The 20137-nt window shown below is 40.6% G+C and overlaps 1 protein-coding gene across 1 annotated transcript in view; it reads right to left on the bottom strand.

Moving 5' to 3' along the window:
• The window catches only part of DCHS2 (dachsous cadherin-related 2), a 183063-nt gene that overhangs the window by 76396 nt on the left and 86530 nt on the right, over positions 1-20137 (bottom strand). The window contains exons 2-3 of the mRNA XM_045831515.1: positions 18865-19056; positions 7394-7625 (exon numbers count right to left, since the gene is read on the bottom strand). Coding sequence (XP_045687471.1) covers positions 7394-7625; positions 18865-19056 — 424 coding nt within the window. The remainder of the gene's footprint in view (positions 1-7393; positions 7626-18864; positions 19057-20137) is intronic.

The raw sequence follows: 20137 nt of genomic DNA, 5'->3' as shown, positions 1-20137 counted from the left end.
TAGATTAGGAAAGTATTAAAATTAAGTTCATTCTTCTATATACTGGACATTTCAAAACATTCACTTTTTTGATGTTTGAATATAAAAGTAACTAGAAAACTTATTTACTTGAATTCAACATTCTTAAATAAACTGAGCTGTTTATTAAAGTTGAGGAGCCAGAAAATGTAGCTCTATAATACATAATATTACATGTAAATATTCATAATATAGGTAATGAAATAGGTAAATAAATAGCTCTCTGTCTATATATTTCATCAGCTTAAAGTTTATGATGCTATATTTTAATATTTTTAAGTACAGAGATTAACTGGCTCTCATTTTTTCATAACTCCTGAAAATTACCATTAACCACACATTCAGGGAACCAACTTTAACAGATTCTTTTAGATTTACACAGATTCTTTTACAGAGCACTGATTATTTCAGGTTTAATTACTGGGTGCTTAGATGTATACATACCAATTATAACATGCAATGATATTTGTTATCTTTATCTTGTCACTTTTTATTTAAAAGAGGACACTGTTGGAATAAAATTTATTTTCACCGATAGACTAATGAAACAACTTAAAAAGGTCTTCTCTTCATTAAATTTAATGTATGTAAAATCATGTTCTGCTAACTAAGTAATACTTACTTTCTGGATCAAATCTCCTGCAAAAGATGGGCTACTCTTAACCAAGGTAGTAATTCCTAGTTAGGAAAAAATCTGTAGGTCATTATTAAAATTGTAAGCTGTGGGATAGTTAAGAACAAAAACAAGCACAAAATCATGATCTTTGCTAAACATGTAGTCTATAAGTGTGGTTTTCTCAAAAACAAAGAAAGACTAAAAATTATGGGATATCAATACTACTTTCTTACCGGTAATTGGCATTTATGATATGTATCCTATAGTCAGTTTGTGAGAATATATAAACTTATCAAATAGATGACATTATACTCTTTATTTTGCACACAAATCTGGGTAACTAAGTTGTAGAAGCTGACAAAAATAGAATGGATTCAAAATTCTATCTAATATTGACACCTAAAACAATTATACATAATTTATGAAGAACTTACAAAACTTAACACCCAAAAAACAAACAATCCAATTAAAAAATGGGCAAAAGACCTGACTAGACACTTCTTCGAAGAGGACATACAGATTACCAACAGACACATGATTCACTCTGATTGAGTGAATCATCAGAAAAATGCAAATTAAAACCACAATGAGATACCACCTCACACCTTTGAGAATGGCTATCATCAATAAATCAACAAACAACAAGTGCTGGTGAGGATGTGGAGAAAGGGGCACCCTCATGCACTGTTGGTGGGAATGCAGACTGGTGCAGCCACTGTAGAAAGCAGTATGGACATATCTCAAAAAATTAAAAATGGAACTGCCTTATCACCCAGTAATTCCACTTCTGGGAACATATCCAAAGAAACACTAATTCAAAAAAAATATATGCACTCCTATGTTCATTGCAGAGTTGTCTACAACAGCTGAGATTTGGAAGCAGCCCAAGTGTCCATCAGTAGATAAAATCTTACCTTTCTGGACAGCATGGATGGACCTGGAGAGCATTATACTAAGTGAAATAAGCTAGTCAGAGAGAGACAACTACCATATGATTTCTTATGTGTGGAACCTAATGAACAAAATAAACTAAGAAGTAGAATAAAAACAGACTCAAATCTATAGAGAACAGATTGACAGCTGCCAGAGGGGTGGAGTTTGGGGGGCTGTGTGAGTGAGAAAGGTGAAGGGATTAAGCAAAAAAAAAAAACCCTAAAACAAAAAACCTCATAGACACAGACAACAGTATTGTGATTAGCAGAGGGAAGGGAAGGTGGGAGGAAGTGGAAGAGGGTAAAGAGGGGATAAATGGTGATGGAAGGAGACGTGACTTGGGGTGGTGAACAACACACAATACAATATACAGATGATGATTATAGAATTGTACACCTGAAGCCGATATAATTGTATTAATCAAAGCACCCCAATGAATTCAATAAAAATAAAATTTACCACTGAACAATTAACCTGTCTTGGAAGTTTTCACTCAGTTGTATTTACTCAATGCCAAAGAGTAAATAAATCAACAGGTAATTTAGAATTGCAATAGGCTTATGTAGGAAGTCACAATGAGAGATCTTTTTTATGTTATTAAGTTGAAATCAATGGAGCCTATATTTATCTTAGCTTTATCTTTAGTTTTTTTTAATGTCATACTAATAGAAACATCCTTGAAATGGAAGTTTGTGAAGTAAATTCAAGTGTCGGGTTTCCAACTACATCCTTGAGCAAATCACTAAGACTCAAAGGGCTTTCATTCTCTTAATTTGCAGATGGGCATAAAAACATCCACCTTGCTCATCCCATAAGTTGTGTGAGGCTCAAATAGACAATAAATAGAAAAGATGTTTCAAAGTATTATTATCTGAGATGGAGCAATACAGGGACAGATCACAGGTCTAGGACACCAGGTTCCAGTTCAGGTCTGCTGTGTACCAACTGTGCACCTTTAGGCAAGACACCACATTTCTTTCTGGCTCAATTTCTTCCTCTACTGTATGAGGGAGCTGAATTCTAAGGTCCCTTTCATCTCCAAGAGTCTGTGATCTTATATTGGAAAAACACGTAAGAAAACTCTCTAGCGTGCTTTTGTTTCCTATAAAAGTGACATGCACTGATTAGGTGCTTGTGATTAATTTTAGTCTCTGTCTTGCAAATGAAAGAAAGAATTTTTTGGCGTGAGCAGGCTCACATCCTCTAAGAAATAAGATGTGGTATTAATTTCTTAACTACATATCAGAATGTTCTATATGTAGAAAAGTGACAATCATGAAGAATTATGAGAATCATTACGTGGTATGAAATCTGAGCATGAAACTAACATTGGAAAAGAATCTGCCCTTGAAAGAAAGAAAAACAGAGTCTGTGCTACATTACTTAGAGTCCATATTAAAATCCACACGCCCGTACAAACAAAAGATTACAGCTAATCATGGAGACATAGCAGCCCTTGTCTGGCAGTTTAATTCACTCGGTTACTCTTTCAATTATCTGTTCTTTTGTAGTGCTGAATTTGGATTTTGTGTACATCACAACTAAACATAGATCATACAAGAAGCGAGGCAGCATAAGCTCTTATTGTAAGATATATGAGAGCAGGAATTTTCGTTTTATTCACAGATGCACTCCCAACATCTATAACAGTGCATGGTTCATAGATAAACAGTCATTGAATAAATATGTATTAAAAGGATGAACTTGCTTCCATTTTCTGACTTGAGTAGACAAGTTACTTTCTTTTTTAGAACTTTTATGGACTTTTCTTTATATCAACTTGTTTCTATAAAAAGAGGTAAACCACAAGAATTTAACTAACAGTTAATTTTGTGGGAAAAATAGCTAAACAACAATAAATGACCAACACAAATGCTTACAATCTCTGTCACCTTAAAATAATCTGAATTAGAAGTCATGTTTGTTTCAGTGTAAAATTACTAAATAAACAGCACAAACACAAAAGCTAAAAAACTGTTCTTTTCATGTACTAAAGGGATACTTCAAACAATGTAGAAAAAATCTACATATATTTCATCAAATGGGATTAAAAATACATGAAAAAGAGCTATTAATAAATATGCCTCTGTGCTTCCTCCTTTTAAAGCTCAAAACACTGTGGTCCGCCTTGTGCCCACATCAAAGGGACCCAACGAACTGAGAATAAGAGAAATGAAAACTAAACTCAATATCTCTCTCCTGGTGCCTCAACACATTTTACAAAAATGTCCTTTGAACTAACAACACGCTTAGAAAACCAAAAACAGACCAGGAAGATAAACCCACAAGAGAAAACAACCATGACGTTGCCACACCCCCTTCCAGTTTTCTCCAAAACACTGTTCTTACCAGATGAACACAGTAAGTCAAAGGCTCTATTTTTAACACAGGAGTCTTGGTTGTGGCACAAATAGGTCAATGGAAAAATCTCTTGTCCTCAGGAAAACATGAGCCTGTAACACACACTCCGTAAGCTGACAGGGTAGCACGCCTGATATGGGAAACATCAAAATGAAAGGGCAAAGGGACCCGTGAGCCAATGAATGAATGCCTTGAAGAGAGAATTTTAGAGTAACTTGGGAAGATGTAACAATGTAGAAATTCGCTCATCAATTCTCAATATTCTTCTCATACAATTATCTATAACTATAAAACCATTCAACTGTATAATCAATTATATAAAAACTATAATTGCCCTGGCTGGTGTAGCTCAGTGGATTGAGCGCGGGCTGTGAACCAAAGCATCGCAGGTTCGATTCCCAGTTAGGGCACATGTCTAGGTTGCAGGCCACAGCCCCCAGCAACCGCACATTCATGTTTCTCTCTCTTTCTCTTTCTCCCTCCTTTCCCTCTCTAAAAATAAATAAATAAAATCTTTAAAAATACTATAATCTACACAATTATAAAACTCTATATAAATGTATACATTATGTATATGAGTATTTATTTAGCATATATATCTAGAAAAGTGGCAGCCAGCACATATACTCTGGAAAGAAGAGGAAAGAGTCTGGGATAGTTTTGAGGACAAATAGGGTAGGCCACAGAGCCACCTAGCATAGTGTGATAGGGAAAGAGGGTTTTAAGTGAAGTTTTGCTCTGTATCATCAATGACACTGTCTTGCAATTTCTTACAAGAACGCAATAAGGATTTAAATCATTTTTCAATTTAAAACATGTGAGTTGTTCTTTTATTCCACAAATAGATAGATATACCTACATATACACATACATATACATATCTACATATATACGCAATTCCTTGAGACTGTTCCCACTGGTAGCTTCTGTAGAGATAGGCCTTACAGGCTAAGCAAGAAAACCCAGCTTTCTGTAGACTACAACAAAAGCACATGTGGGTCCAGAAGAGGAAAACCATATTCCCAACTGCTCCTTGTTCTGTTCTTTGAGAACACCAACAGTTAGATCACCTTTACAGCATGGCCGGAAAGCCTGTTATGTGCAGTGGAGAAAATGTGTGTGGAGTGGCAGTCCGCCAACAGATGAACTTGAACACAACCGTTCAAATTGGAGACTCCCTGTTCACTAGGCAATCTTTTTCCTATAGTCATAATGCCATTCAATTTAAAGGTTAAAGCATAGCATTACCAGGCCTTATGAATTTCTCATGAGTTGTGATTAAGTGCAACTAAATTCTAAGTACTGTTAGACTGAGAAATGTCTACAACCTAAATGCACCGATATGAAATAATATAGGTACCAGCCAACAATCACCCAAAGCTACTTCCATTACAGAATTGGTCTTTGTTTAAAAAAAAAACAAATAGCATGATACCTCCCTAGATAATGACTCACGTAAAGTGTTCTCCATGATTAACGATGGCATTTGTCTTATGCCCGGTGCCAGGAGTGGAGCCCGCGGCTGACTGAAGCCAGCACGACAACAGAGCTATCTTCTAGAAACAGGGCACCGTGCAGCTCACTGTTCCAGATCTTCTTGGGGAAACTAGGTGATGAGTGTGTTGATGTCTTCTAAAAACAATCTGCTAAGTGCTTTTTGATTCTGTGCCCTGATTACTGGCTGACCTATATAAGTTTGGCAATGCTACTGCCCTAGAGGGCCTGGCACTCTGACAAGCAGTTAAGGTCCTCAGTTTAGAGGAATTTTGAAAAAGCCAAGATAAGCAGACCAATTTCCCAAAAAAGTATATTCTTCTGATCTTTTAAATGTTAAAGGGGCCATGCCAGTGGATTGTTTTCAGCGAGGAAAGCTCTGCCTTATAAAGACTGCCATTGTAAACAACTAGTCCTGAACAGTCACACACTCCAGATGGAGTGCACTTCCCAGGCAAGGAGCAGTGACTGTCCACCTCTGGGGGCCGCTAACTAGGGAGATTAGGCGTCGTGTGGAAATTGCTGTTTGTTGCTAATGAATACGGTTGTTGCCAAGGGTGTTTTAATGATCCAATAAGGCAACGCACAGAGCATGCCTACCGTGGCACCTGACGCCACCCTCATCACGACAGAAACACATTCTGCTGGTGCTCAGATCAGGCACTCTACGAAGAAACACAATCTCAAAGAGTTATCTGCACCCCCACATTCCCTGAGGCACCATTCACAACATTAGCCAAGATGCAGAAAAAACCTAAATGTCTGCCAATGGATGAATAAAGAAAACATGGTATATATATATATAACAGAATATAACTTAGCCTTCTAAAAGAAAGAAATACCGTCACATGTGACAGTATTTGAACCTGGGGGACATTATGTGAAGTGATATAGGCTAGTAACAGAAGGACAAGTCCTATGTTTTCCCACTTACATGGAGTATCTAAAATACTCAAACTCGTAGCATGAGCTAGTGGAATGGTGGTTGCCAGAAGGAGATGGGGAAGGAGAAACAGGAAGGTGCTCGGCAGTGGGAACCAAGTTTCAGTTCGGCAACGTGCGTGAGGTCTAGGGACCTGCTGTCATCACTATCCCTGCAGTCCACAGCAGAGGACTGTCCACTTACACATGTGTGAAGAGGGAGGATCTCATGCTAAGTGTTCTTAACTACAAAATAAAATGAGATTGTTAAAAGAAGAAGAAATGTAAAAGAGAAAAAAATCTTTTTTTTTTTTGCAGCCTGATTTTTGGACCAGAATAGCTCTAACATCTCAAAAGTATTATAATGTAATATACTTGAAATTTTATGTTTTCTAGTAATAATTATTTCAAACATCATTTTGTTAATAAGAATCTGATAGGAAGAAGAGAGTAACAACTTAAATACTGATCATTTCTAAAAAAAACCGAACACTCAGTTTGCTCACTGGTCTTTTTTTGGCAGGAACACAATTACTGTATTAGAAAACGAAAAGGAGCTTTAGGTATTACTTAAAAAAAACAAGGAAACTTAAGACCCAGAAAGATTAAGGGAATGCCAGACCTAGTATTAGAAAGTGGTGTCTGTCCGGGACTCTTTGCACTAGTATGATTTGTACACTGAAATGATGCAAATCATTCTTAGATGGCACACAGAGGAAAAAAACCACTATTGACCAGTTGTTTCTCATAATTTTCTGCCTTTAATCTTCATGAAAACTCTGCAACATAGGGGTATTTGGCATTACTTTTCTTTTCAGGTAAGGAGACTGAGGCCAATGAAAATCTTCAGACCAGGGGAGGCCAGCGGAGACTCCGACCCAGGTCTGATCTAACTATAGCCCCGGCTCCTCGCAATATACCTCGCGGCCTTGTGGAAGGTGATATGAGTCTCGTGACCTCTTGCTAATAAAAAAGAAATCACTCAGTAATTTTCTGGCTGTTTCACAGAAGATGTTGATTTTGGAGGAGAGGTGTTCCAAGGTCACGTACCTGTGGTAGAGTCGATGGTAAAAAGGGATGACAGGTCACTGGGAATGAGCTCGTAAGCCACTGTTCCGTATACCCCAGAATCCCTGTCAGTGGCGAGCACATTGACGATCTCAGTTCCTGGCTGGGTCTGGCCACTAATGCTCAGCACGTAGGTGGACGGGTTAAACACAGGTTCGTTGTCATTCACGTCTTCTAGGTCCACACGAACGAAAGCTTGGGCACTTAGTCCACCCTGTTGAGGAACGAGAAGGGATTATAAGTGCGTCTCTCCTGAACACTGGGATATGGAATAACTGACAAAGATCCTAGAACAGACTTTTGAAACACATAAAACTTGAAGATGAGCTCCTTGAAGATGAGTTTATGTGTACTATCATGGTATCTATACTTCAGCACTTATTCTTTTTTTTAAAGATGTTATTTATTTATTTTTAGAGAGGAAAGGGAGAGAGAAAGAGAGAGAGAGAGAGAGAGAAACACCAGTGTGCAGTTGCTGGGGGCCATGGCCTACAACCTAGGCATGTGCCCTGACTGGGAATCGAACTTGCAATGCCTGGTTTGCAGCCCATGCTCAATCCACTGAGCTACGCCAGCCAGGACAGCACTTATTCTTAAATATGAATGCTATTACACTTAAGCATCTATGAGGCAATAATTTCAGACTAGAGGCCAAAGGTATTCAAAGAAAGTGTTCCTGATATCCAAAGAGAACAAAAATTCAACTTTATCTCCAGAGCAATTTTTAACTGGTAAGGAGAAGAGGTAAGGAAATATTGGTGGGGGATACAATTTGAGAAGTGGTCATCGGTGAAAGCCTCCTTAAGAAGGTGCCATTTGAATTAAAGACTGACCGCTAGGGTGAGCTAGACTTCAATGATATGGACTGGAGAAGCCTAACAGAAGAAAAGAGCGAGTGCAAAGGCCCTGAGGCAGAAGTGCCGCAGTGTTCGTCCCAGGCCTACTTCGGAACCGAAAGGCAGGGATGGACTGTGGAGGACTCCGAGAGCCTCTGAAAGGACCAAGGCTCTGCCCCATTGGAGAGTTTTTAAAAGAGAAGCTGCTTGATTTGACCTCAGTTTTCACTGTTACTCTGACTGCAATGTTCAAAACAGGCTGAAGGCCAGCAAGGCTGGAAGGAGGGAAACCAGTCAGGGGCCGTTTGGGATCATCGGTGGTAGCACTGAAGATAGTACTCCTAAATACCTGGGGCCAGATTTAGTTCGGAACTCTGAACTAAACTTGTTCAAGTTTTTGGAAAAGTAACACACTGCATAAAATAGCGAGAAGCAGGTCTGATACTGTTTATTTTCTGTTGCCTCCATCTCAAAACAAGGAGAAACAGAGAGCATACAACTGAAGAAAATAATCCTCTGTAATTTTTACTTTTCCAGAGTAAAAACATATGTTCCTGCTTTCAAGCCCCATTTTCCATTTGTATCTGGTACACTGTGATGCTTTCATCTTTGACAAAAATCCTTGGTAAGTCACAGCCTGGGCTTTCTCACTCACTTATCCTCCCCCCTTCCCTTGCTCTCCCTCTCTCCCTTAAATTTTTTTCTTCTTTTTTCTGCTGAGGCAGGGAGGCACTGAGGAGGAAAGAGAAAGACAGTGGGGAGGCAGTTTGGACAGGAGCGGGAGGCCCACTGCCGTGCAGGTCGGAAGGAAGCTCACGCGAGGGCGAGAAGGAGTGTCATGTGGGATGTCGTTAAGGACGGATCTGCAAGTGGCTCCCATATACCCCAGACTTTGGGGACTAAAATAAAGTAAGAAATACATCTTTAGAAAGTATGATTTTTCCTTGTTCTCCGCTGAATACAGTGCTGGGGCCATGCTGGTGATGAAGTAAAACAGGAGAAATAAAAACAATGGAAGTTCCGTGTAGTCTGTGAGAGTAAAATGCAGATTGGCTCTGCATCTTCAGCAAACCCGAAGGTCCGGAGGTCCCCAGGCCGGGAGGAGAAACAGGGACTGCAGGCTGACTGTAAGCACACAGACAATACTGCAAGCAGACAGATAATACTGCATACTGTCAAACAGAGACCCCGCTGTTTCCCCAAATGGTGGTCCTTCCTGCTGCGACTTCCTGTTACCTTCCCGTTCCCCTTCCTTTTCTCTTTCTGCTCCAGTTCAAGACGTCCCTCAGGTCTGAGAAGGGGCTGAAACAACAGGTAATAGAAGTAATGAGAAAGTGGGGAAGATGTGAAAAGGTGAGGAAATCTCCACTTAAGATCTCTGAGAACCAAGATGTTAATTCCTAGGCTCTCCATGAAGATGCTAAATCAGGCAGTGCTACCAAAACCAGGCAGCCTGTTAGATGGACAAAGTGAGAAGCGTATCATCACAGAACAACGAATCTTCCTGCGGTACTGTAGATCTTAGTCTTCCTTTCTTAAGACTGCAACTTTTAGCTGCTGAATTTATCAAATGGGATAAATTTTGTGTCATAGTAACCCCTTGTGAATGTTTTAAGTGTACTGTACATATAGTTTCTCCTTTGAGTGTTATAATCTCCCTTTTTCAGACTCTTATGGTTTCCCTCATTTAACAGATAAGAAAACCAAAGCAGAGAGAAGTTAAGGATTTTCCCAAGATAAACGAGACTGTAAATAGCAGATCTGCAGGTGTGTCCCCGAAGACCCTGGTGACTTCTTTTAGATGAGATTTCTTTAAGGATTGCTATGGCATCAATTCAATTTTTCACGAAAGGCTTGTTTACAGACTATATGAGGGGCAATGTCAACCATAGACTCAGCCTTAGGGATACAGGAAGACGGAGTCCCAGTTTACAAGGACTCACAATGGAGGAGACCGAGGCTGTACGACCGGGTTTGTGGCCCACAGTCCAAAAGCCAAAAACGGTCTGGGTCTGTTGTCCGCCTTGCCCGCATCTGGGGCCACAGCCTCAAGAAAGCCAGGGACTTCCTGAGTCAGAGTGGCCTCTTCTGTAAAGCAGGGCTACCTGCTCACCTTGCAGGCCTGTTGCTGGAAGAAGAGGCATAACACGTTGAAAGCGTTTACAGTGGTTAATCGCCATCAATTATGAGATTTTATAGACTCCTTATTCTAAATACTTGGGGCCAGATAGATCTGTCTTGGAATTCTGAATTATTCAGATTTTATAAAGGTAATATTGTGCATATGCCTGGTAAGATCTAAAGCAGCACCCCATAATCAGGCACTTATTACTCTGCAGCAATAAAAAAAATCACGACAACAGTGTGGCGATCGCCATAGGGAAGGGGGAGGCAGGCAAAGGAGAGGAAAATGGGGACATCTGTGATAGTGTCAACAATAAAAAGAAAGAGAAAATAAAATAAGATAAGATAAAATAAAATGATAAAATAAAATGATAAAATAAATTAAAACCCATGGATAGCCTCATGTCAGTTCAAGTCAGGTTTCTCATCAAATGAGTTTTTCAAACTTCCCAAAGTGAGCTCTTTGGGGTTTCAGGACTGCAGATAAAGGATGTAGATCTGTATTATTCAGAAGCTGACCTGAGCTATGAGCAGTGAACGGTGGGAACCTCAGTGCTGAGGGGATTCTTGAGTTAGGTCCTCAAAAGCAGTAGGATTTTAGAGCCCCAGCTAGTGTGTAGTTCCTGAGTGTGGAGGAGCCCTTTTTAATGTGGACCCTGAGGGGTGGCTGCAAGGGGGTGGCAAGGAGGACTGATGAGCTATGGTCCCTTCCAATGAGGTTCAAGGGCACTCTCTGTTCTCAGTGACTCCAACTCAGAAGTGTGGCAGAAAACTGGAAATGCTGGTTTGATGAGTCATAGCCAAATATTAAAGAAACTAAAAAAAGTCAGAATTCAATCCAGTTTACAGATAGATAACAAAATCTCAAAGGCATCAGGTTGTACACCTTATTAATTATACCTCAATAAAGCTGCAGCAAAAAGGTAAAAAATGAGTGTGCCCTTTTACTCAGTAAGTTCGCTTCTAGAGAGCTTTCTGCTTTATACACAAACCCGGCAGCACAAGCTCCATAGCCGACTTTCGTCATGAACACATATGATGGCGAAGGGCAAAATCAATTTCCTTCCTGTGCTGCTAGTGTGACACGGCCCTGCCCAGGGCCTGGAGCGGTAAGATAGAGACAAAATACCTTTATCTCAGACACAGGTTTCAGCTGCAGAATTCAAGACATCACAAAAAGTAGAAATAGAATGTTATTAAACATACACACCAGAAAAAGAGACATTCACATGATGAAAATAAATGCAAAAAGGAAAGAGGGATTTATATATAAACATAGAGTAATTAAATTATAGAGCTTTATCATGAAAACCCATTTGATTTCCGATGTAATCCAATTGTTTGTTTCCATTACATAATTGTATAGCACTCTCATGGCTTCCATGGATGAGATGAATAGCAGCAACAGTTACAGCAAAAATAGCTTATTTCAGAAGTGATACCAGTGAAATAGAAGTGATTGAATTTTTAAAAATATTGACAGTCATCCCAAGATTAAGTAGAAAAAAAAGCCCAGAACATGTAGGTATCTTATAAGAAAAAATTATTCAATAGACAAATAAATATCTTAGTGACCACCAGAAAATGGGCTCACAGCAATTTTCTTCCAAAGCACTTTCAAGACGTGTTAGGAAGAGAAAGGATAAAGGGAAAATCACAAACTGTCAAGGTCATTCTGTAAAGTTGAAGGTCTTTTGTCAAAGTGCAGTTTATTGTTTTAAATAAATGCATTATGGCCTAGAATCCAACATCTTGAACCTAAAATCCCTTGTCTGAGTTCACTTATTCCTCTGATCCAGTCTAGACGACCATTTCAGGGACAGCCTCCCCAGTCCTTGTCAACATCATTGTCTTCATCTTTGCCAACCTTTTCGATCAGGGACGTGTGCTGCTGGTAGGTATGGCACAGAGCAGTTACGACGGGTGTGGACTTCAGCTTGTAGACATGCACAGTTCATCACAGAAGAAATATATAAATAGTATGCAGGCAGCAGAATAAACACCCCACAGTGGACAATACACACACACAGAGTCTCCTGCTGCTTGCTCTCATCTATCCTGAGGGGAACGTGGGAGTCAGTTTTAGGTCCAAACAACATGAAAACAAGGAAGCTGTTAAAAGCCTGTCATTTAGAGGAAGGGGGAAGACTCTTCTAAATATTGTCTTTAAAAATGCATGGCCAGACATGCCTCCAGGAGAACTCATTTTCAGGAGGGCTGCATGCGCAGCTCTCTTCTTGGGTCTTCCTGCGCTTCTGTGGACTGACATGATGGGCAAGAAGGAGAAGGCGGCCACCCAAATAGAGAAGGAGGTGTCCAAACACCACAGAAGAAGGAGACTTTGAAGTCCTGATAGCCCATTTCCAGACACTAGATGCTAAAAAGATGCAGACCACAGAAACACTGTGTCCCCACTTTTATCCACGTTGAATGTGTCATTGTCTGCTCATCCCGAGAAAGATGAATCGATTCTCTTTACTACACGGATCTTTAAGGGGCTCTGCATTTGGCAACAGAAACCTGGGCACAAGTCAAATCGACACAGGGGTCTGTAGGTCAAAGCGGGCATTGGATAGTAGCCTGCAAGACAGCTAATTCTTTTGGTAGTTTTCATGAGCGTATGAGGGATTATATCATTACAATGACCTGTATGCCTGTAACCTGGACCCATTCCTATGGAGCAAGCTGTTCCTATGAGCAACTGGGCTTGCACCCAGATTGGGCTGCCAAATGTCCACCACTCCCGGGGGGATTAACCACCTATGGAGGCTACTGGAAACAGTCCACAAAGGTGGACGAACACTCTGCATTCAGATATGTTCTGACTGAAGTCTGGGGAAGGAAGAAAAGGCAAATGGGTGTGGACTCAGAGACCTCCCCCTAACATCAGGCATCACCATGGCGACGGCCCTGAATCACCAGACACTGCCCCCCAGGGGGTCTGTGGTGGGGAAGAGGAAGAAAGCCTGGAGGACAGCTCCGTTAATGTCCCATATTCTATGACACCACAAAGAACTGCTGGTCTGTGGGACAGCTGAGGGGCCCTGGGTCAGAGCAGAGGAAACGCAGGTGAAGCCAAAAGAAGTGGAGCCTGGAGGAGATAACAAAGTGGGATGTGGGGAAGCCGGCACCTGGGGGTCCGGGGGGTGATCCAGGTAGTGGCCACAGAGGGTGTGACGGTGATCACTGCTAAACAAGCACCCTCTGCCCCAGACACCGGAAGGAGGAAGGCGATTCTGACAAGCCAGTGCCCTCTGATGAGCCGAGGTCTCACCCCAAGCCCGCACTGACCATGAAGCATGGTCCACATGGATGGAGGAATGATTGAAGCAGTTTGCCCCAAAGACTGGACAGAAGGACAGAAGACCACGCTGGAGGTGGATCCACACACTCAGGAGCATCTGGAGGAGATAAACTTGGAAAAGGGTGGAGATGAGCTACGGGGTGTGAAAGGAGGAGATGAACGTGAGAGATGAGGACAGCAGAAGGGCAGGTGTGGGGGAGGGTGAAGGGGAAGAGTGCTCATTGGTGGCATCTGAGGAAGAGTCTGAGGACTGTTTGCCCTGGACTGAGAATTGAGTGAAGCTTTTGTGGAACCGCATGGGGCTTGACACAAAGAAGAATAAAATGCTGAAAGTTACCCGGGGTGCCAAAAACTTCCTTTGATGGTTTAAGGTGCTATCCTGGGACAGCAGTTAAATTAAATGGTGAATTTCCTCAGTTTCACTGGGTGCTACTTCCAATAAATTGGAGTGAGACAAGGCAGCTACAGGAATCTTCCTTTGTGTGGCCTTAAGGAGACCAGGAGAGCCAGTGAACCCTCTGCCCTCCTCTTCAAGGGGACTCTGCACTGGAGCAGCAGATTCTCCATGCACTCATTTGCTGCATTCTGACACTTTGACATCCAGGACCTTGTTGATCCCGGAGGGACTGACCAGGATCCACTGAGCATGCTCCTCAAAAATAAACCAACCAATCCAAAGCCCACACCCCTGACCACCTCCTTTATTGGCATTTTGCACTCCAGGCCATCATGCGTCTGCCCTAATCACTCCACAGCCAGGTACCAGACAACTAGAGGCATTCCCCCTGCCCCAGGAGTCCACTGAACCTATCCAAACTGGCCAATCATAGCCTGTTTATTCTGCATCTCCCCTTCCTTCCCTGGGAAACCACAGTAAAGACCCTTGCCTGAAGTTTCTCCTCTCTCCCTCTGCCTCCCGATCCCAGTGCTTCTCATGTGCACGCACACGCCCTCCCTTGGTGTGGCATGCCTTCCTCTTGGCATCTGTGAGTACAACAAACTGTCCCTACAATGGCAATTATCTCCTCACCCACACCTAAATAATGAGACCTACAGTAAACCAGGCAGGGTGCAGACGAGCTGCCATCTGTCCCTGGGCTGGGCTCAGGATGAATCACCCAAACAAGAGGATGAAACCTTGAATATGAAGTACCTGCAGGAAGGATGTCTTTGGTCTAATAATCTAGAATATGTTGTGCTTTGTTAGAGCATTTTCCTCCTATGAAACAAGAGGTTTTTACAAAAGAATATTCTGATTCACATACATCATTGTCCGTTCAGGCTGCTGTAACTAAATGCCCTAAGACTGGGAGATTTATACACAATGGAAATTTATTTCTCACAGTTCTGGAGGTTAGAAGTTCAAGATTGAGGTGTCAGCATGGCCCAGAGACTGCCAGGTTCTGGCTGTGCTCTCAGAGGATGGCAGAGCTAAGGAGCTCTCGGGGCCCCTCCCATTAGAGCACCACACCATTCGTGAGGGCTCCACCCTCAGGACCTTCCAAAGGCCCCACCTCCTAATACCATCAACTTCTACATTTGGAGGATCACAAACTTTCAGACCACAGCAATCATCACCCTGAAGATCGTTTCTTCTTTGATTTCTAGAAACTACCAAGGCCACTACACAGCCTGTAAACACTTTCTTAGCTATCTTGAAAAGAAAATAGCTTTTGGCTGGGGGAAAAAATGCATCCCCTTTGTTCAAGCTGGGAAAGCTCTGTGGAAGAGTGACATGGTTAAGGATGCACTTGAATGTTGCCATAGACACTGGTAAGCTGAGAGGAAAGGAAGGAATTTCCATAGGGTAAATGTGGAGAGTAGATTCAATATGGAGACAGAAAGAAGTAAGCAAGGAGGTTTAAATTAAATATCTGGATTGGTATCCTTTATTCCACTGAAAATGCTCCTAATTAATGCACTACTTTTTGGCAGCAAAATTTTTTTCTGGCATCAAACAATCTTATTTCTGTTAAGATAATTTCTATATATACTTTTACAAAATCATCTGAAACCAACTAATTAGAAACAGATGTTTGACTACTGCAGTATTGGATTTAAACTGGTTATGCAATTCCGAGACGGCCTTTTATAATTGCTTTAAAATCTACTAAGAATACATTTCTGAAGCCCTGGATAAATATTTTTGTGTGCATATATTGAGCTTTAAATAATCGCACAGACTTGAGTGAATTTAAGCTCCTCTGCTTATTCCTGTTGTTGCTTCCCACATGTTCTTACATAGGAACAAGTATTCCTGGACTCACATAGTCAGGGGTTGGTAAAATCTAATCAAATAGCTCACAGTGATTCTACTGAGTACAGTAATAGATCATAGTAATTTTACTGAACATTTTCATGTGAGTTTCTACATGTTTAGTTATAGTAAGTATATTTAGACTCATTTTTGTCCCATCAACTCATGTCATAAGTAGGTAGATTCTCCTATTAATTTCAAAAGAGAAAATTAGCCAGAAAGGTGTTAGCAGTGCCCATCTACACGAAGGAGCAGTCAGTAAGCAGATCAAAAAGAAATGAAGACAGTCTCCAAAAGAGACTTAACTGAAAATAAAAAGTGCAAAACAGTGTGTATCTCTGCTATAGTGGAATGGAAATTGGACACGCTGTTTCTAAAATGTACTGGGAAATGTGAATGGTCAGGAGTAGCCAAGGCAATCTTGAAAATGAAGAACAAAGCTAAAAGAATATGTGTATTATGACCTACGATAAAGCTAAAAAATTAAAAGGGTATGGAGATAGTACAAAGTTGACACGTAGTCAAAAATAAGGTGTCTAAAAATAGACACACACATATATAGTCACAGGATTCATGATAAAAGTGATACTTCCGTGCTGCGAGGAAAGAATGATCATTTCAGCAAATGGTGCTGCGTCAACTGAATACCCACATGCGGAAAAAATAAGCTTTCCTCTCGCTTATTTTGAAAAAGTAAGCGTAAACGGTAAAACAATAAAGTTTTTGGAAGAAAACATAAGAGAATACCTCCTGTCCCTAAGGTAAGCACGTACTTCTTGAAAGGACAGTTGTAGGGAGTGGTGCAGGGGGAATGGAGACAACTACTTGAACAACAATAACAAAATAAAAATAAAAAAGAAGCGACAGTTGTAAAGGGAAAAAGTACTAGTTGCAAAGGGAAACAAATGGATAAACTGAGCTTTATTAGAATTAAGGACTTTTGTTGCTCAAGAGACACCAATAAGGGAGTGAAAAAGCGAGCCACAGAATGGTAGAAGACATAAGTAAGAAATGTATACAAGAGAGAACTTGAACACCAAAAACTCAAAGAGTTCATACAAATCAATAAGAAAAGAAGCCAACAGTACAATAGAAAATGTATAAAGTATTGAACAGACACTTCACAAAACAAGTTAAACAAACAGCCAAATGAACATATGAAAATGCACTCAATGCATTAGTCTTCAAGGGAATGCAAAGTAAACCCCCAATGTTCTGTACCGCTACACAAGGACCAGAACTGCTGTAATTAAAAAGACATTAAATACCAAATGTTGGGGGACGATGTGAAGCACATGAAATTCTCATAATTCCCTGGTGGGAGTATAAATTGGTGCAACCATTTTGAAAAGTTGTTTGGTTTTCTTGTAAACTAGCAATTCCACTCCTAAATATACACTCACTATAAATGTTTACATTGTTCACCAAATTGCAACATATGAGATAGTTAACAGAAGCACTACGTGCAATAAAAATGGATACGTTCAATCACAGAATAAATATTACTGTGAGTTCACAGGAAAAAATACTCTAAACCAATGAGGATGAGTGAACTATTGATACACACAGCAGCATAAATGATTCATGCAAAGGATGTTGGACAAAAGCAGCAATAAAAACCCATACCATTTGAATCCATGCACTGAAAGTTTAAAAATAGGCAGACAATGTGTGGTGTTCAGAGTCAATAGTGCTTATTCTTCAAGGGTAGGAGGGTGGAAGGCAGAGTTACAGCGAGAAGCCCAGAGAGGCACTTCCAGGCTGCTAGTGATATCTCTTCGTCTGCTCTCACGCATGTGCTCGTGTTGCAAAAATCCAAGAAGCTGTATTTATCATTTGTCCACTCTTCTGTGTGTTTTTCAAATATCAATTTAAAAGTTGAAAAAAAGAAGGACATAAGAGCCAATTGAAAGGGGCCTTCAGTGATCTAAGATGGGTCATTAGGTACTTCAGAAAGGAGATGTTGGGCAACATATGAAACAGATCGAATATGTTAAAATCCCAGAATTTAAACATATTCAATCTGTTTCATGTGTTGCTGAAGGAAATGAAGGGATAGAGGAAATGAAGGGATGAAGGAAAACATCATCAGCACTCTTTGGGAAGGGCAAACGCACCAACTCATTATTCCAAAAACTGATAAAATAAGGAGAAATAATCAAGTATAACTTGCCTTTCCTGTATGAATCATGTAGCAGGGTAATCAAGTAGTTAATGAGAGAATATTCTTCTTAGTTGAACATTCCACGTAATAAATGCAAAAGGAATAATAGAATTCAAAATCACCATATCATTACCCATAATGAGATAATGGTATGTGTCTGCTGATGCAATAAGAAGCACACGGCATCACCTAAATGCACCCCAAACTAATCAGGTCTCTGGCTCTAAATGCCAGTTTATAGGAAATACGATTTAAAAAAAACATACTAAATGAATCCCAAGGATATAATCAGCCACATTCAGAATGTAGAACATTTACAGTACAAATTACCTGATTTCTTCCAAAAGTAGGTATCTTATGAGAAAAGGTAAAGGGGACAGGGGCTGACTACCACAGGTTGAAACTTAAGGAAGATAAGTGATGAAATCAACTTGTGAACGTATTTGAATCTCGATTCAAACAAGCAGACTATTAAAAAACACTTTTAGATAATCCAGAAATTTTTAAATGGAATGGATATTAGATATTAATTAAGGTTAATTTGTTATAGTTACATTTTTTAAAAATCACTATCTGTTGGAGATATTATTGAAGTATTTATGGATGAGATAACATGATGGCTGGTATTTGCCTCAAAACTCTCCAGCAAAAAAAACAGAGGTAGTGATTTATGAAACAACATTGGCCACTGACAATCACTGGTACTCTCTAAGGTACACACAGTGGTTCACTTTCGAGTCTGTTCAAAATGTCATGCATAAGACTTACCCCGTCTCTAGCTTTCACCAAGAGATCATAGGTGGCTGGATCCCTTTCCCTGTCGGTGTCTTGGGAAACACAGATTCGCCCATCACGGGGATCAATCTGGAAGGCTCGAGGTGCTTCATAGCTCTGGAACCCATCATAAAGAGAGTACTCAACCAAGCCGTAGAATCCTGCATCTGCGTCGGAGGCCTTTACCTACGAGACAGGGGGTGGACCCATGAGGAAAGAAGAATGCTAGCAGCCCTCTTCAGCTGGTCACAAATTACTGTCATGATTTGCACAACCAAGTAACCAACCCCCACAGCTTTCCACAGAGTGTGGGCTTTGGCTTTATCTCTTCCTCCCCTTACCTTCTGTGACAACTTCCCCTCACTTTGTGAGTTCTCCTTTTCATTTAGTCTCCTCTACCCATCCCTAATCTTTCACAGGGCCTCTGAAAGTGTGAGTTCCTTGGGGCTCAGCCCTTGGCCTTTTGCTTCTTATTCCTCTCGCTATCTCTGAGTGATTCCATCTAATCTCAAGGGTTTAAAAACATCCACAAGCTAACAACTTGACAATGTATCTCTGGATTCCCTTTCATACTGAAGCCCTTTAAGTGATGGGTTCAAAACCCACTCCCACCCTTTCAGAACAGTAAGGGAAGGGCAGATAAACCAAGGGTCATGAGTAGCACAATTACTAGTCATAAAATCCAACTGACAGAATTCACCCTGGAGTATGAGGCTTGAGTTTCCCATACCCGGTTCCTTGCAGGAGTGAAACCCCCACCGGGGCCCCCACAGAGCCTGCAGACGGAGTCCTACACAGAGGCCTCATGGACCAGGGGGTGCACAGGGATGAGACCCAGGCCACAGTCTGCTCACCGAAACACACACACTGATGTGGAGCAATAACTCACTGACCAGAGGAAAGGGCATGTTTCTCTTTGCCCATAAATACCTTTTATGTTAGCAGTGGGCATGTGCCTGGTGGGAAAGAGAAGGAACTGGAATTATGAAAGGCATTTAAACGTATTTATACTAATTATAGGAGTATTTAGTGAGAAATACAATAGGCTATAGGGAACTTAAAATGTTTTTGAGCTCAAGAGCTCAGTATAATGCATTTGATTTGCAATTCAATTAACAGCAAACATCTAAATAGTACTTACAATAAAATAAACACTTTAAGGGAAGATAAATGTGAGAGAGAAAGAAGAGAAGAAAGAAAGAAAGAAAGAAAGAAAGAAAGAAAGAAAGAAAGAAAGAAAGAAAGAAAGAAAGAAAGAAAGAAAGAA

Source organism: Phyllostomus hastatus, unplaced genomic scaffold (assembly GCF_019186645.2).
Source record: "Phyllostomus hastatus isolate PE091 unplaced genomic scaffold, TTU_PhHast_1.1 phas_contig_159, whole genome shotgun sequence".
In the NCBI taxonomy this organism is placed as follows: Eukaryota; Metazoa; Chordata; class Mammalia; order Chiroptera; family Phyllostomidae; genus Phyllostomus; species Phyllostomus hastatus.
Note: the sequence above shows the minus strand (reverse complement) of the source record. Positions and strands in the feature narration are given on the sequence as shown.